The sequence below is a fragment of the Peromyscus leucopus genome, chromosome 5 (assembly GCF_004664715.2).
Source record: "Peromyscus leucopus breed LL Stock chromosome 5, UCI_PerLeu_2.1, whole genome shotgun sequence".
In the NCBI taxonomy this organism is placed as follows: Eukaryota; Metazoa; Chordata; class Mammalia; order Rodentia; family Cricetidae; genus Peromyscus; species Peromyscus leucopus.
In genome coordinates this window covers 123,143,125-123,165,822 of record NC_051067.1, presented here as the reverse complement: position 1 = coordinate 123,165,822, position 22,698 = coordinate 123,143,125, and the positions used below count along the sequence as shown (strand labels likewise).

The following is a 22,698-nucleotide window of genomic DNA, read 5'->3' as shown; positions in this document are numbered from 1 at the left end:
AAACTCCAGCAGAGGCTAGAGGATCTCTATGAGTTTGAGGGCAGCCTGCTCTACAAATCGAGTTCCAGGACAGCCAGCTAGGGCTGTTACACAGAGGAGACCCTGTTTTTAAAAAGTAAATAAATGAATTAAATGTAGATAGTGTCATGCTGCATATCCCATACTCCTGTAATCATTGGGCTTCCAAGGTCAGTTTCAAGATTTGCTTTAATTAGAAACACTCCTGCCCCCCCTCCCCACTCCCGCTCCATTTATTTACTCTGTGTGTGTATATGGGGTGGGGGGTGCCTGCCATCCTCAGCATGGAGAACAGAGAACAACTTTGTGGAGTGTGTCCTCTCTTTTCACCTTTAGGTAGGTACTGGAGTTTGGATTCTGGCTGCCTGCCTTGCACAGCAAGCCCTTTTTTATCCATTAAGCCATCTGGATAAGCCAATGCCAAGTTTTATTTATTTGTTTGTTTTTGAGACAGGGTCACATCTATTCCAGGCTAGCCTCAAACTTGCTATGTAGCTGAGGATGCCTTTGAACTTCTGAACCCCTGCCTCCACCTCCAGAGCAATGGGATCACAAACATGTGCCTCCAGTCTCAGGGAGGACTTGCCTGTTCTTCTTGAGATTAGGTTGGAGTTGTGGAAGTTGTGGATTGTGAGGGGAGGAAGGTCGGGAAGTAGAGCGTCCATTAAGGGTGACATCAAAGACATCTGTCGCTACTCACTGCTGGAGGTCACACTGCAGAGTGACAGCTTTCCCACCACTTTGACCTTTGGAGGGAAGCCCCCAAGAACAGCTGCACTGACAGGGTGGGCATCAGGAGATGGCTCCTAGGGGAGGGGGTCCTGTATGCCACTCAGAAGTGATTGTCTTGAACAGTCCTTCACTGTTCATCCCCCATACTAGTGTGATCCTTGGTATCTTACACTTGGGCTTATTATCTAACAGCAATTGCTGTTTCCACTCAAGTAGGTCTGGCTTTCCCGGGAGCAAATTCTGCTGAGTCCTGTGTCCCTGCAGCATGTGCCCAGCAGAGGGCTTGTGTGGGTCTCATCTTATCCAGGGACCAGACCCTTCCAGCTGCCCAGACCTGTAATCTCCTCCCTTTTGTTTTCCTCTCCCTCTTATTTTCCCCTCCTTCTCTCCGTTCCCTTGGTCCCTTTCTCCTCTCCTTGGTTCCTTTGTTCTTAAGATAGTGGCTTACTTTTGAAAAGTATGAATTTTATAAACTCAAGATCCATTTGCTTTTGGGATACCATCTTACAATGACTCCAATTTGCAATAAGGCTCGTTAAGGAAGGGAATGGCTCAGTTGCCTTTAGCCTACTGGCTATGGGTGGTTTAGGACTTCTGTTGGTCTTTTCTGTGTTGAACACACAGATTGCAAGCCCAGCGCCACTTTGAGATCTTTGGCAGCAGTTAACTCAGCAGCTCATACACGATTGAGCCTATATGATAGTGAGTATTCAGAGACGGGTAATGCCTGGGGGGTGCTCACCAACCTAAGACAGAGCGCCTGTGTGGCCTGGGCAGGCATCTCCATGACGGGTAAGGTGACCTGCTGACGTCCCATGCAACCTAAGTCAGAAGCTCATTTTCTAATAAAAGGGGGACCTGTGGGGTCCTAGCCCGGTCTTGGGTAATGGTTGCCTTGCTTGTTGACCTTGACCTTGATATCCTCCCTATGCTAATTCTCTGCCGGGGTTTCACCCTCCTGAATGCTTAAGGGAAGTTCCTTGTCTGTGTATCCTGCATAATTGGCGTTAACAGTTTAGATGCAAGATTGTAAAACATTGGTAGTGAACTTCAACCCTCTGGGATTCTCCCATTGTGCTGTAAGCCTGTGTTTATGACCTCCTTCATTCTTAAATAAACGGCATTTGGGGGGGAAAAAAGATAGTGGCTTACTGTGTGGCCTGAACTTTTAATCCTCCTGTTTCTGCCTCTTGAGTGCTGGGGTGATAGGCATTCACTACCTTACCTAACTTCATTCTCCAAGGAAGACTAGTTCCATATCCTGGAGAACAGTGGAGCCAAGCGCTGGTGTTCTTGGCCCTCTAGTGGACAGAGAGGAAACTGCACTGAAGAGTTGCCCCACCCCAGTTCGCCCCATTCACAACTGCCAAGTCAAACACCTTTTGAGTATGTGCAATTCAGCAACTTCTAGTAAATTTACAGAGCTGTGTAACCATTACCATCCAACAATTCTAGAACAATTCTATCACAACCTCCAACAAAGAGTGAGTACCATTAACACCATCAACAGTCTTTTGTTGTTGTTGTTAATTGGCCTATTTTAAATTTATTTTTTCAATTGAAGCTCCCTTACTGGTCCTGCTTCCATGAGCGGCCAAGAACAAGGGGAAGTGGAGGGCAACCAACTGGTGCAAGGAGGGTCATTTCCACATTTCATTTACACACAGAACTAAACAGACAAGCACAGAGTCAATATTGTGTTTAGACGTTGACAGCATTGGATGGGGGGGGACATGAGGAGTAGGGGCGTCATTAAAAAAAGCAGGCTCCCCCCAGACTGGGTGCCTGGGAAGGGACTTGGTCTGCTTCAACCCAAGAGGAATCAGAAGATAAAAGCAGTTTGGAAAGGCTAGAACCATCAGGGTGGCGGGAGCAGGATGGTCCCGGGAGTTGGGGGTGGGGGACATTTGGCAACTGGGGTGAAGGGATTACCCTCCCCCTGCTGGGATCCCCCCAGCCCCTCCAGTCTGGCAGGAAAAGGGCAGCCTGCAACACCCATGAGCAGGTCTGGGGCTGCTAGACTCTCCAGGCAGGGGGCTGGAGGCGGCTCACAAAGGCTTGCCCTCCAGAGAGATCACAGCGCTGCCACCTAGTTTTTCTGCCAGGGTGCAGCGTCCTTGACCGCCTTGTAGCAGTCTTGCTTGTGATTCGTTCTTGATTCCTGTCAGCTTCTTGATGGCATCCTTGGAGCTGGCATAGATCATTTTGTTCTTAAGGGGTGCACTCTTAGAGGCCCAGAGACAAACACCAGGTCCTCCTTCTTGCTCTCCTTGGTCTGGTAGGTTGCGTCATAGAGAGCATAGCGGCAGTCCTTGTCTGGCAGCATCTTGACAAAAGTGGTGTGGGGGTCGTCCACAGTCGGCCCCACATCTCCTACCAGGACCTCCTTGACCTCCTCCAGGATGATGTTCTTGTCCTCACTCAGGCAGAAGAGCACTGCCTTCTTGCATTTCTTCCCTTCTTCTGGCGTTGAAGACTTGTGCACTTTCATGTCACTGAACACCTTGACGACGCCATTGGAGACAGCCACACCAGAGCCACACCGGAAGCAAGCAGGAGACAGGGAGAGCTACAGAAGAACTGAGCCGCCGAAGCTGCTGCCGGGATCTGACTGAACCCCACGAACAGTTTTATTTTCCCTTCCTCACTCCTGACAACTATGAATCTTTCTGTTGCTAGGGACCTGCTTGTTGTGGACACGTCGTTGAAGGAAATCATACTGCACAGACTTCTGTGTCTGGTTGCTGCTGCTTATCATTTTATCTTCTGGGTAAGCGTTTTTGCCTGCCCATATGCCAGTGTATCACATGTGTGCCTGGTGCCCATGGAGGGCACTATAGTTCCTCCAGAACTGTAGTTACAGATGGCTGTCAATCACCATGTGGGTGCTGGAATCAAACCCAGGTCCTCGGGACGAGCATAACCGCGGAGCTGTCTCTCCAGTCCTGTGTGTGGATTTTTTTTTCCTACTCAACATCTCAGGTTTTAGGTTTTTTTGTGTGTTGCTTGTTTTTGTGTGTAGTTATGTTTGTATGTGTGCAGGTGCATGTAAACATGTGCACACATGTGGAGACCAAAGAACAACCCCGGTGCCACTCCTCAAATGCTGCCCACCTTGTTTGCTTTTGAGAGAGGGTCTCTCACTAGCCTGGAGCTTGCCTCAAGTCATCTAGGATGCCAGTCTAGTGAGAAACAGGGATCTACCTACCTCTGCCTTCCCAGAGCTGTGATTTCTAGTGTGTGCCACACCTGGCTGCTGTTGTTGTTGTTTTGAGACAGTGTCTTACTATGTAGTCCTGGCTGTCCTGGAACTCACTATGCAGACCAGGCTGGCCTTGAACTCACAGAAATCTGCCTGCCTCTGCTTCCCAAGTGCCTGGATTAAAGATGTGCACCACCATGCCTGGATTCCTGGTCCTCATGATTGTATAGCAAACACGTTATCAACGGAGCCAATATGGAGACACCATGGAAGGTTTTTGTTTTTGTTTTATTTTTTAAAATTAATTTGTGTTTTTGTGGATATTTTGCCTGCATATGTTATGTCTGTGTACCACTCCCCAGCCTGGTTCCCACAGAGGTCAGAGAGGGGCCATCCGGTTCCCTGGAACTGGAGTTAGAAACAGTTGTGGGCCATTTGAGTGCTAGAAATCAAACCATGGTCATCTACAAAAACAAGTGCTCTTGCTGGGCCGTGGTGGTGCACACCTTTAATCCCAGCACTAGGGAGACAGAGGCAAGCGGATCTCCCTGAGTTCAAGGCCAGCCTGGTCTACAGATCGAGTTCCAGGACAGGCTCCAAAGCTACACAGAGAAACCTCATCTCAAGAAACCAAATAAATAAATAAGTAAGTAAATAAATAAATAAATAAGTGCTCTTAACCGCTGAGCCATCTCTCCAGCCCCTGATTTTGGTGTTTGTCTTTTTTATTGTTGTTTTTTTAATAATTTATTTTTTTATGTGCATTCATGTTTTGCCTGTGTGTATGTCTGGGTAAAGGTGTTGGATCCCCTGAAACTGGAGTTACAGGCAGTTGTGAGCTGCCATGTGGATGCTGGGAATTGGACCCAGGTTCTCTGGAAGAGCAGCCAGTGCTCTTAACTGTTGAGTCGGCTCTCCAGGCCCTCTCTGATTGCCTTTGCATATCTCATGATGTATCCCTGGCTGGCCTGGAACTTTCTATGTAGACGAGGCTGGCCTTGAACCCAGAGAGGTCTGCTTGCCTCTGTCTCCCCAGCACTGGGATTACCAAAGATGTGTACCACTGTGCCAGGCTTATTGTTTGTTTATTTGTTTGTTTTTGATACAGGGTCTTACTACATAACTCAGGCTGGTCTGGGACTAGCTATGTAGCCTAGAATGGCTTTTAGTTCACAGTCCTCCTGCCTCAGCCTCCGGTGTGCTGGGATTGCAGGCATGTGCTGAACCAGCATCGTGTTTGGGGGTTATCTGAGCCCCGATGTGTAGTGGCTGCTTTGGGCTGAGTATTATCCTCGTCATGGGTTAGCCACTCTGTCTCCCTCTGTGTATCTGCTGCCATAAGTTGGTCGCACCTGCATTTTGGGTATTATGAAACTCACTGCGACAGAGAGACACAGTGAAGCATCCTGGCCCCACCACTGTGTAGTGCATAAAGTGCATGCAGTCTCATCCATGCCCCACCAGAATCCTGGTGGCCACTCAGTGGCACTGCCTCCGTCTTACAGGAAAAGACACCCTACCTGTCTGCTCTCGGACCGGCCCTCCTCTCCATCTCCCGGCCCCACTACCTGCTCTTGGACCGCCCTCCTCTCCATCTCCCGGCCCCACTGACTGCTCTTGGACCGGCCCTCCTCTCCATCTCCCGGCCCCATTGACTGCTCTCGGACCGGCCCTCCTCTCCATCTCCCGGCCCCACTGACTGCTCTCTGACCCGCCCTCCTCTCCATCTCCCGGCCCCACTGACTGCTCTTGGACCGCCCTCCTCTCCATTTCCCGGCCCCATTGACTGCTCTCGGACCGGCCCTCCTCTCCATCTCCCAGCCCCATTGACTGCTCTCGGACCGGCCCTCCTCTCCATCTCCCAGCCCCATTGACTGCTCTCCATCTCCCGGCCCCATTGACTGCTCTCTGACCCGCCCTCCTCTCCATCTCCCAGCCCCACTGACTGCTCTCGGGCCGGCCCTCCTCTCCATCTCCCGGCCCCACTCTCTACAGTACTTTCTTTGCCTTTGCTCTTTTAGAGACTGTGCAAAGCAGGAAGCAAAGCGCAGCCAACTTGGGAACACAAATATTTGCCAGTCAAGAAAACACTCTTCTGTCAATCAAAACCCAGACAAGCTGGCACACAGACTCTGGAGGAGCGGGAGGCAGCTTCTGTTTTGGCATGGTCCAGGTGGCTGATGGCTTCTCCCGTGAATGCACCCCAAGCTTCTTCCATCCTCAAAAGAAGATGCGGGAACCGAGGCTCCGAGTAGTCACTCAGCATCCAGTGACCTTTATTTCTTCTGAGAATATTTGTGTGAATTCATAACCTCACGAAGGGGACAGAGGGTTTGCAAGCGACAACTTCCAACACAGAGAAGCAGCAGGCAGGCTTCCAGGCCATGGGGGTGGGTGGAGCTTAAGCATGGCTTTATTACAGCTTTCTAGGGTCCCTGCGGGGAGCAGGGTACAGCCCAGTCAGGGGCCACAGCTGAGATGGAGCAAATTTTCTGCTTGGCTACAGAAACCCAGGCTGCACCTCCTTTCTGCTGCGGGTCTGTGTGTGTTTTGCTGGGATGGAATCCAGATGTCTTCGTTTTCTACTGCTGTGATAAGACACCATGAACAACTCAAATTATAAAAGCAAGTATTTAATGTGGGATTCAAATGAGGGTTAGAGTCTGTGGCCATCACAGAGGAGAGCATGGCAGCAAGTAGGCAGGCAAGGCGCTGGAGCAGTAGCAGAGAGCGTCCATCCTCATCCACAAGCACAGGGCAGAGAGAGCACGCTAGGCATGGTGGGGCTTTTGAAACCTTAAAGTCCACACCTAGTATCACACCTCCTCCAACAAAGCCACACCTCCTAATCCTTTCCAAACAGTTCCACCAATGGGGGGTGTGGGGATGGGTACAGAAGTTGGGTGGACTAAGGATTCAAGTCTATGAGCCTACAGGGGCCGTTCTCAGTCAAACCACTGCAGCAGGAACCTGCATGTATGTGGGAGGTAACTGTTCTATCACAGAGGTACACCCCCACCCTTGGGTTCCTTTATTTTTGAGATAGTAAATGCTGCATGGCTCAGGCTGGCCCCCACTGAGACCCTCTGCTTCCACCTCTGAAATGCTGAGATAGATTACACCTCACATCTGGACCTCCTGGTGAGGGTTTCAAACTCGGATCCAGCCCCTCTTGCCCTTACCAGTTGTAGACTAACCTCTCCCTGTGGGCTACCCTGGTCTGCGGCCACCCTGACGGAGTCACCCAGCTTATAGGGCTTATTATAGTTCAGCTGTTCTTACCAGACTCCTGACTCAAAACTCCCCTGCAGGGCCATATTAACATGGAGACTTTCAGGGATTTGAGTGTTGCTGGCTCACCTTGGTCCTCTGTACAGAAGGCTTGAGGGCATCAGGTTCTGGGATGTAGCTCAGTGGAAGAGGGTATGCTTAGCATTTTTGAGGACTAGGGTTCAATTTTCACAACTGCAACGATAAAACGTTTGCGAAGCTATGATTCCGGGTCCTGTCCCAATGGATCTGAATGGAACAGACAGGGAAGTCGCATTTTCATTGCTTTTTAACCCATGTTCAGAAAGGGCAAAGATAATAATAAAATTAAAGGGAAGACCCTTCCCTCATGATGGTGTCTGTGCGGACCTGTTAGCCATGTCCCAGCACCCGGGGCTGAGTTTGGGATGAATGTGTTTATTCCTGAATCTAAATATCTACTCTTTTAGAGCGGAGGCAGGCAAGTGACTTGGCCGCAAAGGAGCGGATTGCCCCAGGTGCACCGCCTCCTGCGGGCCGGTAGGGAAAGGGACGGGCACAGGAGGGGCGAGGCCATAGGGAGGAGGGGCGGGGCCAGGGGCGGGGCCGTGCTTCAGGGGCGGGGCCACGAGCGTGACGGGCGGGCAAGAGGAGGAGCCGTGTGCGGCCTGAGGAGGGGGCGGGTCCGGAGACTAATGAAGAGGAGGGGGCAGGGCTAGCGGCGGGGCCTGGAGAGGATAAAGACGCAGCAGGGGCGGGCTAGCAGGGGAGTAGTAGTAACTCACGAGACCGGTGAAACAAGAATTAAGCACGGAGCCCGCGGACAGGAAAGGGTAGGGGGTAATTCGTAGAAGGGCGTGGCCATATTATAATTCTGGGCAGGGCTTGAGTGCAGCCTCGCTCTGACCGACCAATCCGCGGGCTCGTACCAACTGCGGATTCCTCCCGAGGCTGCTAAGATTGCAACGTCTCTATAGGTTGCCGCAGGCCGTCTTCCGGTCGGGGGGCGGGCCCCTCGCGGTGGCGGGAAAGCCGCGGCCCAGGCGGGGCGTCAGCGACGCGGAGGGGTGGGAACGGACCTGTAGCGCGTACTCTTCATCATGGACGCAGCCGAGGTGGAGTTTTTGGCCGAGAAGGAACTGGTGACCATCATCCCGAACTTCAGTCTGGACAAGATCTACCTGATCGGGGTGAGGCGGGCGGGCCGGGGCTGCGGCCGTGGGGTCACGGACAGGTCACCGCTCCTTTCCACCTGTGGTCTGCGTTGTCCTTGCAGGGAGACCTGGGGCCCTTCAACCCCGGCTTACCCGTGGAAGTGCCCCTGTGGCTGGCCATTAACCTGAAACAGAGACAGAAGTGCCGTCTGCTACCTCCGGAGTGGATGGATGTGGGTGAGCATTCCCGGGCCCGGTGGGCGGGCTTGTCCCTGATCTGCCTCCTTCCTCGGTTCCTGGCTCCCCGACAGCCGACATCAGTAGCTGTTCCAGGGGCTCGTTGGTGTGTAGTGTTTGTGATGCTTCTAGTTCCTATTTTGGATTTTAGGTATTTAACTAGCCTTAAAATCAAAGATGTGGGCCCAGCGAGATGGCTCAGTGGGTAAGGGCACTTACAAGCAAAGCCTAAGAGCCTGAGTTCGATCCCCAAAATCCACCGCGGGAGGAGAGAACGGGAGGAGTCCCGCCGTTGTCCTTTGACTTTCCTATGCACTCGGCTGCTCACAATAATAATACATTTTAATTTAAAAATGGAGTAGAGATTCAGCTTTTAAACAAGCATTTTAAATTTTTTCTTAGTGTTTTTTTGTTTTGTTTTATTTTCGAGACAGAGTTTCACTGTGTAGCCCTGCTGTCCTAGAACTCATTCTGTAGACCAGGCTGGCCTCGAACTCACAAGAGGTCCGACAAGTTTTGTTTTAATAAGTATCAGTCAGCATGCTGGGAAATTCTGTTACAAAGACTGTGAAAATAGTGTGTCACTGTGTGGTTAGTTTTGTCAAACTGATACAAACTCAGGTCCCCTGGGAAGAGGGGACCTCAACTGAGAAATTACCTCCATCCTACCGGCCTGTGAGCATGTCTGTGGGGCGTTTCCTTGGTTAATGATTGATATGGCAGGGCCCAGCCCACTATGGGTGTTGTCAACCCTGGGCAGGGGGTGCTGAGTCGTGTAAGAAGACAGGCAAGGCAGTCAGCAGCCTCCTTCCGTGGTTCCTGTCTCTGTTCCTGTGCGTCACAGTGATGGACTGTCATCAGGCCAAATAAACTCCTTCCTCCCCAACTTGGGCAATGGTATTTATCATGGCAACAGAAAAGCAAATTGGGACAGTCACCCCACAATGGGATATTATCCAGCCATGTAAAGGAATGGGCTTCTGATCCATGCTACAAGATGGATGAACCTGGAAAATCGGATGTTGAATAAAGAAGCCAAGCACAAAAGACTAGAGACTGTATGATTCTGTTTATGTGAACAGTCAGAACTAGGCAGAACTATAGGCACAGAATAGTGACTGCTTAGGTAATGGGGTCTTGGGAGGAGATGGAGGGGTTATGGTTTTTTTTTTAGGGGGAGTGGTAATCTGAAATTGAATTGAAGGTTGCACAACTCTTTGTTAAAAACCCTTTGTACAGTTGGAGTCAGAAGTGTGTGGTAGATTAAAGATGCCTGTGAAGATGTTAGAGAAAAGAAGTCAACCATGAGCCTTTGCAGTCTTTTCTCCTTTTTTAAATTATTTATTTATTTATTTGTTTTTTTAATTTTTTTATTTTATTTTATTTTATTTTTGGTTTTTCGAGACAGGGTTTCTCTATGTAGCTTTGCGCCTTTCCTGGAACTCACTTGGTAGCCCAGGCTGGCCTCGAACTCACAGAGATCCGCCTGCTTCTGCCTCCCAAGTGCTGGGATTAAAGGTGTGAGCCACCACCGCCCGGCGTCTTTCCTCCTTTTTTTAATTGGTGGGAGAGAGGTATATAGAGTTTAAAGATCCCCAGTGAGCTTGGCTAGAGTCACCTGAGAAGACCTAGAAGAAAAGGCTTAGTCATGGTTCGTTTTGTTATCAACTTGACAGACACACTTGGGAACAAGCACCCTCACTTGAGACATCGCCTCCATTAGATTGGCCTGTGGGCATGTCTGTTGGGCAATTTCTTGATGGATGTAGGAGGGTCCAGCCCACTGTGGGCGGTGCCACCCCTAGGCCGGTAGTCCTAGCCTGTATAAGCAAGCAAACTGAGCCAGCCAATAAACAGTCTTCCCTTGTAGTTCCTGTTGAGTCCCTACCCTGACTCCCCTCGATGGTGGACTTTGATAAGTAAGCCAAATAAACCTTTTCATTCCCAGTTTGGTTTTGGTCATGGTGTTCATCATGGCAAAGGGAAGCAAATGGGCAGGCTATTTAAACCAGGATAGTTAGAGAGAGGTGCTTGAACTTTACCTGTGTAAAGGAGTGGATGACTCTGATAGTCCTGAAACTGGGGACCCCAGTTCCTGTGCCTCAAGGGGCACCCTCTAGGTCTGAATCCATTAGAGACCCGTTACTAGTTTCAAATGGCCCAGGCCCAAGGTTAGAGAGACTGCAGAGTTCTGGGCTTTTGTTGTCCAGGTGAGGAGCAGTTGGATGGTGCTGGTGCCGGGAGCCCATGCAGGAGGCCTGTCTGCTCTGGGACTTCATGTCCATAGAATGATGTCATGTGCTCTGCTTCTCTGGTGGATGTGGTTTGCAGCTGACCTGACCACCTTGTTCTCCTGCCTAAGTGCTCCCTCTGTGAGTACTCTATGCCTCTGCTCACCCGTTCTGCAGGTATTTGGGTTACTTGCCATTTATAAATTTTTTTTATATGTATGGGTCATGTGCATCACATGCATACAGTGCCTTTAGAGACCAAAAGAATATCTCTGATCCCCTGGAGCTGGGGTTATGAGCTGCTGCATGAGTGCCCTCCTCTGTAGGAGTAGCAAGTACTCTGAATTGCTGAGCCATCTCTCCAACCCCCTATTTCCTAGTTTTAAAAATCATCATTGTGGAATACCACAAATGTAATTAATATCATGAATGTAATTAAAAAAATAAAATATAAAAAAATCATCATTGTGTCTGTGTGTCTGCACATGTGCCATGGCACACCCGTGAGCAGAGGACAGCTTGTTGGGGAGTCAATTCTGCTCCATACTTGCTATGTAGTTAAGAATGGGCTTAAACTGCTAATCCTGCCTCCATCTCCCATGTTGCTGGGTTATTTTCCTTAGGCAAATAGATACCGCCTGTTGGGGACTTGGGCCACAGGACAGATGATGCTTAAGTTTTAAGAAGCTGCCAGCCAGTCCTGCTGAGTGTTGAAACATTAGAATCCCAGAGAAATGTAGATGAGATCCCATTGTCTCAAATCCTGGCCAGAGGGTTGGCATTGCCAGTCTTCCTGATTGGTGAAGACATTGAACAGATGTGCTTTGTTAGATGATTCAAGGGTAGAAAGTAAAATAATCCCGTGCAGGGGTTCAGTTCAGTGGCAGACTGCCTGCCTGGCGTGCATGAAGTGTGCAGGAAGAATTGAATCACTGCTTTCATGGAGGTGGGCTGAGGCTGCTTGTAGCTGGCCTGGATGCTTTCTAGGGAGCGGTAGCAGGCTATCCTGAAGGTCTGTGTGGAGGAGGGAAAAGAAGAGATGGTGCTAAGGCATGCCCAGCTGTGGCTGGAGGCTCAGCTCTTCTTAGATGGAATCACTGTTTTCTGAGGTTGGCAGAGCACAGGGCAATGAGGGGGCCCAGGGTGTGGTCTGAACCTGCCATCTTGGGGATGCTGGATTGCTGTCCAGGTGCAAGTCATGTGAACAGTGGGACATAGAGGCAGGAGTTGGAGAAGTACTCCAGGTGTGCTGGGTCTCCATTGGGCAGGATGAAATGGCTGGAGTTTGAGCCTAGGGTGTGGAGAGGACTCACCCACTGAGCTCTGGACCCCAGCACTGAGAGGTCACAGGGAATTGGCTACAGGCACTAGTAAAGGGAAGTTAGGTCAGAAGAAGGTTCAGGGGTAGTGGTGACATCAGACGCAGCATCCTTCCTGAGAGGTGCTTGCAAGACATCTAGTCTAAGATACGAATACCCCACATTGTTTTTATGCACTGCACGTGCTTACTGGCCATGTAGGCAATACCAGTGCCTGGTCAGATTTGTTTTCTTGGAGCTGGAGAGATGGCTCAGTGATTAAGAGTACTGGCTGCTCTTCCAGAGGTCCTGAGTTCAATTCCCAGCAGCCACATGGTGGCTCACAACCATCTATAATGGGACCTGATGCCCTCTTCTGGCATGCAGGCATACATACAGACAGTGTGTGTGTGTGTGTGTGTGTGTGTGTGTGTGTGTGTGTGTGTGTGTATCTATATATCTCGACAAATTTCAAAACAAAAAACATATTCTCAGCTGGGAGGAGTGGCACACACCTTTAATCCCAGCACTCTGGAGGCAGAAGCAGATGGATCTTTGAAGTCTGGTCTACAGAGCAAGTGCCAGGACAGCCAGGGCCACACAGAGAAACCCTGTCTTGAAAAACAAAACAAAATGTGTTTTCTCTTTGTTCTGGTGATGGTAAAATGCACTAACCTCTATGTTTCAGAGAAACTGGAACAGTTGCGAGATCAGGAGCGGAAGGAGGAGACATTCACCCCAGTGCCCAGCCCGCACTACATGGAGATCACCAAGCTCTTGCTGAATCAGTGAGTCGGCCCACGAGGCAGTGCATACCCTCATATAGGTGACCTGAAGGAGGTGTCTGTCTCCATGCAGGGGGACTAGGCTATCTCTCTGTTCTCTCCTGTTCCTTCTCTCCCCACCTTGGATTCTGTACATTCTAGGCCTGTCACTTGTCACTGGATTGCAATGTAGCCACTGTCACTCCATGGAGCAACAGTCTTTTCTGTAACTGCACATTAGTCCAACTGAGTGAAAGTGTATGGATCTGGGTTCCCTGTGTCTGTCACACGAGTGGCCAAGGGCCTCATGTGGGCCTTGGTCTTGAGCTATAGAGATGTGCCCTGGCAAGCTCTGGGTTTATGCACCCACATCTGCCCCAGCTCTCTGTCTTCTGGATCCTTCCTCGTGTGGTGGCCAGGTTGCTTGGTGCTGCCCAGTCTGCAGCTTCTAGCTTCAGTCTTAGGTCAGGTGCTCAGAGCAGTCACAGCTGGCAGGTGTTCCCGCCCCCTTCATTCACAGCCCTCCTTAGCTCTGTCTGTAGGTTTATTATCCTGTGGGATCTGCAGACCAGGTTTTGTTTGTTTGCTATGGGGTCGTGCTAGATGGCTTAACTGGTCCTGAGCTCCGGGCTTTAGTGGTCCTCCTGCCCCAGCTCCTCCTGGCCTAGTAGTGTCTGCAGAGCTCTGCCCTGGCATTTGCTACAGTACAGTTTTGTCGTCTTCTGTCTGGCTGTGCCATTCTGCAGCCTGTACTAGATGGGCAGGGACCGTCCCCACACAGGCCTCAGAAAGGTTTGTTGACTGAAAGCGGTAGATGCTCAAAGGTAACTTAGCGAGCATCCAGCTAGACTGTACCTCTCAGCTGGTTCCAGAGCAGACTGTGCGGCCCTCTCGAGCAGCTGGACAGTAGGGACATGTGTCACTGCTTTGTCTAAAGGTGAACTCAGGAGGGATGGGAGGCTGAGGCTCACTCATTCCTTCCTACCATATACTTACTGTTCTGAACACGGTCACATGGGCCTGGGTTCCTATTTGGGTAGGGAAACAACGTGACCCTGTGGACTGGTCATGAAACTGCTGCACCATCAGGGCCTTTGGGAGTCCTTGGGGGCACAGCAAGGCGGGGGGGGGGGGCAGAGAAGGCTTTTAAGGAACGCCAGCTTGAGCAGAGCAGCAGACTGTCCTGAGGAGCAGGGAGAGGGCAGCAGAATGGGAGGAGCTGGAAGGTACTGTGGTTCCGTATGCTTGAGGGTATGGGGTGGGGGGGTACACGATGGGCCGTGGAGACACAGATCCTGTGGTGATTGGGAGGCCAAGGGAGGTGTGGTGTCTTCAGGGGTCCGAGAGAGACGGGTAGTCTAGGAAAGGAGAGATGGATGCATGACTAGGAACCAGGCTGGTGCTACCAGTGTAGAGGACTGTTTCTTGACGTTCTGTGTATTATACGCTCTACCAAGAACCTTATTGTTGTCCGGTTGGGTGTGGTAGCACACTCTTAATTCCATCACTGGGTGGGGATGGAGGGTAGAGACAGATGAATCTCTGAGTGCCAGTTTGGTCTACTTTAGGAGTTCCAGGCCACCCAGAGCTATACAGTAAGATTGAGTCCTTTAAAACTACAACAAAAAACAAAACCTTACTGTGTAATTTATTTTGTTAAGGAACCAAATTAAAATTTTTTTAGCTGGACAGTGGTGGTGCACATCTCAGTACTCAGAGCCAGAGGCAGTCACATTTCTGAGTTCAAGGCCAGCCAGGGCTACATAGAGAAACCCAGGCTAGGGGGAAAAAAAAAGCAACACCCCCCCCCCAAAACTAAATAAAATATAATAAAAATAGAAATTTAAAAGGACATTTCTTTTGTGGATACATTCAGAGGACACTTTCAGGAATTGGTTCTCTCCTCCTATCATGTGGGTTCCAGAGATTGGATTCAGATTGTCAGGTTTAGCCAGATACCTTTACCTGCTGAGCCATCTCGATGGTCCAGGAACCCAGTTTTGCTTTGTTCTCTAGTTCACTTGATAAGGATCTGGAGTTCTTTGTCCTCTTCTTCTGTTCAGAGCGTAAGATCTGAACGCTTGTGTTCATAATTCAGTGCACCGCATACATTCTGTACTGCAGACCCGCCTACCTCTCCCGGGCTGACTGGCAGAGGGAGAGCACCTAGTGATGGGCTACATGAGTCTGTCTGCCTCTGTCTTGTGTGAACTGCTTTCTTCAAAGGCTGGCTTCAAGTATGTCGTAAAGGAAAGTTGTTACAACTGCTGACCTTAAACTCTCTGTAGACACCGGCTGCTTTGAGACTTTCTTTCCTCTGCTCTGTGAGTTTATAACCTGTGCTCCCCACAGCGGCAGTCCTGTCTCTCAGCCTTTTGTGAGGCTAGAGATGCACTTAAAGGGCTTGGCACAAAGCTTGCCCTCTTCTTTCCTGGTGGTGCTGGGCAGTGAGCCTACGTCACTATAAAAACAGGGATCTGCTGAACTAGCCAGCCATGAGATAGTTACACAGCACAGGATGTTGTTACCCTAAAGGGAGTGTCCCATTAGCCCAGTTTTCCACTATTCTTTCAAAGACATACATTTGTTTTTAATTACATGTGTATGTCTGTGCGAGGGTATATGCATGTGTGTGCCCAAGGAGACAAGAAGAGGGTATTGGAGCTCTTAGAGCTGGAATTACAGGGGATTATAGACCACCCCATGGAGGTTTCTGGGAACTGATTGGGTCCTTTGCAAGAGTAGTATGTGCTCTTAACTGCTGATCCATCTCTAGCCCCCTCCAAAGTGTTACTGTTTTGAAGATTGATTTTTATTGTGTCTGTGTGTCGGTGTCGGTATGTGCATGTGAGTGCATGTGGGTGCCCTGAGAGGCCAGAGGTATGGGATTACCTTGGACCTGAGGTTAGAGGTCATTTTGGCCCACCTGGCATGCATGCTAGGAACCAAATTGTGTCCCCCTACAAGAGCATTGTGTGTGCTAATTACTGAGCCATCTCTAGCCTGTGTTGTTGCTATGGAGTCTCACACTATACTCCATGTCCAGGTATCCTATCTCAGCTTCCCAAGAGCTGGGAGTATAGTCACCACTCCTGACTTTCAGTATTTCTTCACTTGGTTAGATCTGTCATTCTGTGTAGCCACTGACCATGGACAGTGAGCATGAATGAAAACACTGGGTGCCACGCTTACCTGCCCACATGCCAACCACTGAGGAAAGAACAGAGCCCAGTACCAAGTCTGTGCAAGGCTTTTTTTCCCTTCCCTCTTTGAAACAGGGTCTCTAGCTGTGTATCTCAGCCTTGAACTTGTAGTTCTCCTGCCTCAACCTTCTGAATGCTAAGGTTACAGCCATGTGCTGGCACCCCTGGTTCATCAAGCTTTATCTTTCAAGATTTGTTTGTGTGCATGTTTGGATGGGTCTGTGTCTGCCGCAGGTGTTTGGGGGCCTATGGTTTATAAGCAGTTGTGAGCTGCCTGATGGATGCCAGCAATGGAACTGGAATCCTCAGGAAGAGTGGCCGCACTAATTGCAGAGCTGTTTGGCCTGCCCCCAAGCTATGGTTTTGAAGCGGCGGCCACTTCTGCCTTGTCGGGTAAGCTTACCAAGTGCCTCTGTCTGTGTATCTTCAGTGCTTCTGACAACATCCCCAAAGCAGACACCATCCGGACACTCATCAAAGACCTCTGGGACACACGCATGGCCAAGCTCCGCGTGTCTGCCGACAGCTTTGTTCGGCAGCAGGAGGCACATGCTAAGGTACGCATGGCCCTCCTGTCCCCGCCTTGGGCCAGTGGGCACTGCCAGTCAGTGTGAACGCTTCCAGGGAGTCGTCAGGGCATCCTGCCTGCTCAGCCATGTAAGCAGGGATTTGAAGTTGTGCTTTGAATAGTAGCTCATGGGGACCTGGGGCATGGCTCTGGGTAGAGCTTGCCTGGTGTGCCAGGGCACTGGGCTTCATCCTCAGCACCCAGGAACAAACAACTCATTGGTGTATAAGCTTCTCTTCAGTTGAGTTTGGCTTTAAGGTCAGAATTTCCTCTGCCCATTTGCTTTTGGTTTCAGCTGGATAACTTAACCCTGATGGAGATCAACACGAGCGGGGCCTTCCTCACCCAGGCACTTAATCACATGTACAAACTCCGCACAAGCCTCCAGCCTGCCGAGAGCACACAGTCTCAGGACTTCTAGCCACAGGCCTGCGGTGTGCAGACCCTTGCTGTCTGCTGCTGGCCAAGCTCTGGAAGCACGTGACGGTGGAGAGGGGGTGTGAACCCTGGTGGAAGCCGTGCGATGGCTACTCACTTCTGTCAGAACTCAGCAAGTCCAACTCCCATCGAGTGTCGAAGCCAGCGGCTCTCCTCTCGTGAGGAACGATTTCTCTAAGGGGCACAGGCTCCTCTGCACGCCATGCACAGCAACTGTTCAGGCCCGCTTAGTTCAGTGTCTTCAAGTTGGACCTGTGAAAGCTGCATGTAGTTGAGGATTGGGGGGAGGGGTGGTGGTGCTAATATAAAAAGATCTTCCTCTTCAGGTGATTTAGAAGATTTTATTTTTTGGGATGTTGTCAGAAATTACAGCAATATATTCATAAATACCTAATTACTACATTCAACAAATAATATTACAATACAGTTAATTCAAACAAGTACACTTAGAACGGGTTTAATTTCACAGCATCTAAACTGCCCCAGAGTGACCGAGGCGCCCGTCCTCCCTCCTGCCTGGGTCCACTGCCCAAGCGAGCAGCGAGGCGTAGGGCACACACAAGCTCAGAACCAGTGAGGTGCCGCCTCGGGTCAAGGCAGCCTCTAGGGTTAAGCACTGGATCAGACAGTGGGGACAGGCTACGGCAAGTAGTGAAGTCAAAGCTTGAGTACTTGAGAGAGTACAGACTGCTGCTAAGTGGCTAAAGCACACCTCGGAGGTGCGAGCCTGCTGGGCGGGCCATCTCCATGCTGGGTCCTGGACGTCTTGGGGGGGGGGGCAGGGAGGTGTCTAGTTTGCAGTCCAGTTAACTGAGATCTGGCAGTGCTGTGAGCATGGCTGATTTCCCCAGTTAGGACAGGGCTCCTTGTAACCCTCTGGGTACCCCAGCAGTACAATCTGGTGTCATGGTACTAGTTGGAGGTCCTTAAGATACCATGCACTGAAGTGTTGACAGACCTATCTTAGTCGTGTCAGTTTGGCTCTAATGATATGCAACAATTTTTTTTTTTTTTAAAGATCTGATCAAACATGGAGCCATGGGATCTAACACTGGACTGTCCATCACAAGCTTGGTGAATTCCCACCCAGGACACAGGGCAATTATCCCTTGGAGGTCAAGTGGGAAGGCACAGTCAAGATCTGGGATTCTCATGTACATACTAATTTTACAGTCCATCCTGGAGCAGATCTGTAGTGGGGAAAGGCTGAAGAGACCTCTGGGGACTATGTGCGGTACCTGGAAGGGTGTGCTATGTTTTCAGCTACATCAGTGTCTCAGACTATGTGGGATGGGAGAAGTGTGTGTGTGGTAGGAATGGCACTTGTCTGCCACTTTCCTGGCTTGTACCTGGTTCTGATTGTCACTTTACTTGTGAACACGGGAATATTCAGGGCTTCACAGGTAGGCAAGGGTGTTTGGAAGGGACATAGGCGTTGCCAAGTCAGTGGCTCAGCTTGTGCCCCAGGCCGACCTGGGAAGTCATCTGCGTTGGGTCACATCCTCAGCCAGGGGAAGTCCTGTGAGATAATGGGAGGGGCTGTGTGTGTGCAGCCTTAAGTTATTATGGGGTCTACTTTTCCCAAAGCCATTACCAAGAAAGCAGATTAGCAAAAGCTTCCAGTCATCAGTATGGAGTTTCGCCTGGGATAGGAAGGAGCACTAAGGTGTGAGCGCAAGCAGCATTTAATTGGGAACTTGGGTAACACTTTGTCCCAGGGCATGCAGCCTCTGCTCACCTGTAGACCATCCCCGACCGGTTGTAGGGCAGAGGCCTCGGCACCGCCTCTCTCCTGTTGCTCCCGTGCCAGGGGAGGTCCTTTTTGACTGCTGGCAATACTGGTGGCGCTTCTGTGGCTGAGTTTGCTAATCACTACAAGATTCTTGGCAGGGGGACAGAGCAAACTGGAGGGGTGGCTGGTGGGGACCTGCCAGCAAGCTGTACAGCCATTGAGCCTGGTAGCCAAGAATAGGCTCAGCCTCTTCTCATCCTCATGGAGTGACAGCCACAAGCTCTGACAGGAAGAGGTTCTCTTTCAAGTTAGTTGGTCAACCCTGACTGAGGAGTTGAAACTGGAAAAGGAGATTGCTCAGTACGGTACAGAGCTCTCCACCACAGCTGTGCCTGTCACAGGAGCTCAGCTCCCACGGCTTTACCTCAAGTTCCTACTGCTTGTGGGTCACTCGTGATCTCAACAGCTGACTAGCCCAGGTGCCCCTCAACCCTGCTGTATGGGATGCCACACAGGTGAGCTCTTCTACTTTCTAAAACTTTAGCATTTTAATGTCCTGACCAGCAGCAGCACAAACACTAAAAGCAGGTTGTTTTTTTTTTTTCCTTTAACCAGAAAAAAACAAAACCGAGAAAAAAAACCAAAAAAAAAAAAAAAAAAAAAAAAAAAAAAAAAAAAAACCAAAAACAAAACAAAGGAAACCCCCAAACAGGAAAAACAAACAAAATTCCCCAAACCACATATTAAAAATGGCAGGCTTTTTATAACAATAATTAAAGTAATAAAAACATACAAAACTTTGTTTTTTTTTTTAATATATACACAGTACAAGGCTGAAGCACCTTTGACTTTTCTCTCAAAACGTATGTTTGTATGAAAACGCCACACGCAGCGGTAGCAATCCAGTGGGTGGGCTATCTGTGGACAGCTCCACTCATCCTCCCCAAGGAGAACAAGGTACCTTCCTTCGGGTGTGGGTTTGCCTCTTCCCAAGAGCTGCTCCAGGGAGAAGCCTTGACTAGCTCGCGTGCTCCTAGGACGCTGGCGCAGGAAGGGGACTGATCTGAGCCCTTCGCTGTACACTCCCAGCCTTCTCAGCGCAGGTTAGTCTTACTCCTCCTTCCCGGGAGGAAGAGGCTAAGAACTCCCAGGGCCGCGGCAAGAGCGAGCCGGGCTCTCGTGGCACAGCAACACCAGAAACCACCAGCTGGCTCTCCTTCAGCCACATGCACGGTGGGCATCAGGGTAGGAGAGAGAACGTGGGGGAAGGAGGAGTAACGCCGCCAATCAGAAAGAGAGACTGGGTCTTAGCTGAGACAGGTGACTCGATGGAGTCAGGGTGACGTCCTCTCTGGAGCCTGGAATTCTTCGCTTCATGCATGGCACGTTCTCAATTTGTGAGCTTCAAACCTCCCAGTGAAAAATATTAAATATTCAAGGTAATAAAATAGATAATATTTCTATGCTATAGGTTCAGCCTAGTGCAAGGGAAACCGTCACCTCGGATATCCCTTAAAGTAGCCCCTAGGCCAGTGCATGGTGGGCAAGGCAAGGCACTTCCGTAAGTGGTCCAGCTCCGCCTGGAGCCGCTCCCGCTCCGAGACCATCTTCTGTTTCTGACTCCGAAGCTCCTGTGGAGAAGATGTGCATTAGAACACCACTGGTCCGTACACCAGTGAGTGACCTGGAGACTGCTAGAATGTTCTTCCATCAACATGTACTCCTAAAGAACCAAACTCTGAGTCCCAGGTCTGACCAGCCCTGCACATGTCCCACCTGCGTGGGGGTAGAGGGATACCTTAATGCCACAGGAAAGAGCTTTTGTGTGTGTGTATGTGTGGCCTTAGCTGGCCTGAAACTCTGATCCACCTGCCTCTGCCTCCCAAGTGCTAGGATTGAAGGCATGCACCACCGCCCCGCAAAATCTTTTCATTTCTAAAACAGGATCTCACTATGTGGCCCAGGCTGGCTTCACACTCGCAGATCTGCCTGCCTCCTGGGATTAAAGCATGTGCTACCATGCTTGGCATTAAGTTTTGAATTCTTAAGAGCAGACTTCTCTGGGGGTGCCCCATGCCTGACTCACCGCCATGCTGTGAGAGAGCCGCTCTGCAGCCAGGCTGAGGCTGTAGTTCTGGGCCTCCAGCCGCCGGCACTGTGTCTGTAACACCTGCCGCTCCAGGGTTTGCTCTGCAAAGACAAGAGGTGGCCATGCGTTATCTTTGTATGAGGCTGCGCGTCTTCAACTGTGCAGTGTGTTCTTAGCTGCACCACCTGACACATCAAGATACCCCCACCTCAGTGCAGTGGGGGAAACCAGGTGGATTCATGGCCTTCAGATGCTGTTTGTTTGTTTGTTTGTTTTGAGACAGGGTTTCTCTGTAGTTTTGGTGCCTGTTCCGGATCTCGCTCTGTAGACCAGGCTGGCCTCGAACTCACAGAGATCCGCCTGGCTCTGCCTCCCGAGTGCCGGGATTAAAGGCGAGCGCCGCCACCACCGCCTGGCTCAGGTGTGTTTTTTAAACCAAGTTGGTGGTGGTGATGGTGGTGAGATTTTATGCTGTTAGGAAAGGGCCAGAGTAATTAGCGAATCTCTGCTTTACCAAGACACTCTACTACCCAGATTCACACAGCTAAGAACAAGTCAGGGTGGTACCACAGGGTACTTCTACCAGATGCAGATGTATCCCCAGAATGACAAGGACAGCACAGGGAAGTGTCCCAATGGCCTTCAAAAGACCTACAGTCCCCACACCCAGGATGGGAGCCTCTCTCTCTACTCCAATTCAAAACCATCTGAGATGTGACGGGGTCCTGTTTCTGCACGCCTTAGAACAGAAACAGGTGCGGGAGCAGTGCACAGTAAACCCAACAATCCCAAAATGCAGGGCAGGAGGAAAAGGCAGCCACTTGGGGAGGGGCTCAGGCTACCTGTATGTCAGTTGGTATTTGCCTCAAAAATACCTTCCAAGGAGGTGTAGTAGCAGATGCAATATTTACAGCTCAGTCATGTGCCAAAACAATAAAGCTAAGGTACTGGAGGAGGTGACCGGCAGCTAGGTTAGGCCAAAGGCAGCGTGGCCCCAAAGACAGTGCATTGGAGTCTCTGGATGCTGGGGAGACGGGCAAGGGCATAGTAGAGATGAGCATGAGAGCTGAGAGCGGTGCTGCCCCCCCCCAACTGCGTGAAGGCAGCAGAGCGGGGGATACATGGGTGTGCTGGGGTATGTGACTCAGGCTGGTTTCAGGGAGAGCATCTAGAAACTTCCGAGGTATGGTGAGCTGCAAAGTGCCCAAGCTCCTTCAGTGTGGGCTCATAAGCCTGGTAATCAGGACCGGCCAGAGCTCAGTCAGCTACATATACCAACTAGGCAACATTCTGCCATCCTCCTTGAGCAGGGCCTCAGGGCTAGGGTATGAGCTATACCGTAGGCTTGCCCTGCAAGAAAAGCAATGTCTCAGCACCATGACTCAAGCAGCCCTGACTGGCAAGGATCCGGTGTGGCCCAGACTTGCTGATTACCCCCCCACCCCAAGCTCCCTACCTTCTATGTGTTCCTGGTAAGCTTCAAAGATTGCCTCAATCCCTTGCCACGGGCGCCTGGGGGCTTCCTCAGCTTCCTCTTCACTGTCATCCTCATCGTCGTCCTCCTCAGAGTCCTGGTCCACCTCCTGCATCAGGGGGGCCTTCCTCCCAGCTGGGGGCTCCTGTTGTCCATTGTGCTGGGGCAAGGGGACCCGGCTCGAGGACTGCAGCTCAGGAATGTTGTAGTGGACTGCCGTGTCGACCTTGTGGTTCTGCTCTGCAGACAGCACAGCTGAGCTCCCTGGGGTGAGGAAACGAGGGTCTTGAGGCGCAGGCAGGGGCTGAT

The 22,698-nt window shown here is 50.7% G+C and overlaps 2 protein-coding genes and 1 pseudogene across 10 annotated transcripts in view; 1 reads left to right on the top strand and 2 right to left on the bottom strand.

Annotated features, from left to right (window-relative positions):
* Positions 1-2,648: 2,648 nt before the first annotated feature.
* Positions 2,649-3,280, bottom strand: LOC114700929 (annotated as a pseudogene).
* A 4,925-nt stretch (positions 3,281-8,205) lies between these two features.
* On the top strand, positions 8,206-19,448 carry Gins2 (GINS complex subunit 2). The gene is made up of 5 exons (XM_028880800.2): positions 8,206-8,391; positions 8,478-8,592; positions 12,810-12,909; positions 16,519-16,645; positions 16,952-19,448. Exons 1-5 carry the CDS (start codon positions 8,302-8,304, stop codon positions 17,075-17,077), a joined length of 558 nt encoding a protein of 185 aa, XP_028736633.1. The 5' UTR covers positions 8,206-8,301; the 3' UTR covers positions 17,078-19,448.
* A 162-nt stretch (positions 19,449-19,610) lies between these two features.
* Positions 19,611-22,698, bottom strand: part of Gse1 (Gse1 coiled-coil protein) — a 353,452-nt gene continuing 350,364 nt past the window's right edge. For 8 of the 9 annotated variants that reach the window (XM_028880794.2, XM_028880793.2, XM_037206308.1 and 5 more), the window contains 3 exons: positions 22,372-22,653; positions 20,913-21,016; positions 19,611-20,457 (listed from right to left, as the gene is read on the bottom strand). In XM_028880794.2, coding sequence (XP_028736627.2) covers positions 20,323-20,457; positions 20,913-21,016; positions 22,372-22,653 — 521 coding nt within the window. In that variant the 3' untranslated portion in view covers positions 19,611-20,322. Of the gene's footprint in view, positions 20,458-20,912; positions 21,017-22,371; positions 22,654-22,698 lie in introns of those variants that run through there. The other variant, XM_037206309.1, reaches the window with a different exon arrangement.

Excerpts from the sequence above, each read along its gene's own strand:
- Gins2 (XM_028880800.2), top strand. The coding sequence starts at position 8,302 with ATGGACGCAGCCGAGGTGGAGTTTTTGGCCGAGAAGGAACTGGTGACC. Across the intron at positions 12,910-16,518 it reads ACCAAGCTCTTGCTGAATCA|TGCTTCTGACAACATCCCCA; the intron begins GTGAGTCGGCCC and ends GTGTATCTTCAG. Across the intron at positions 16,646-16,951 it reads AGCAGGAGGCACATGCTAAG|CTGGATAACTTAACCCTGAT; the intron begins GTACGCATGGCC and ends TTTTGGTTTCAG.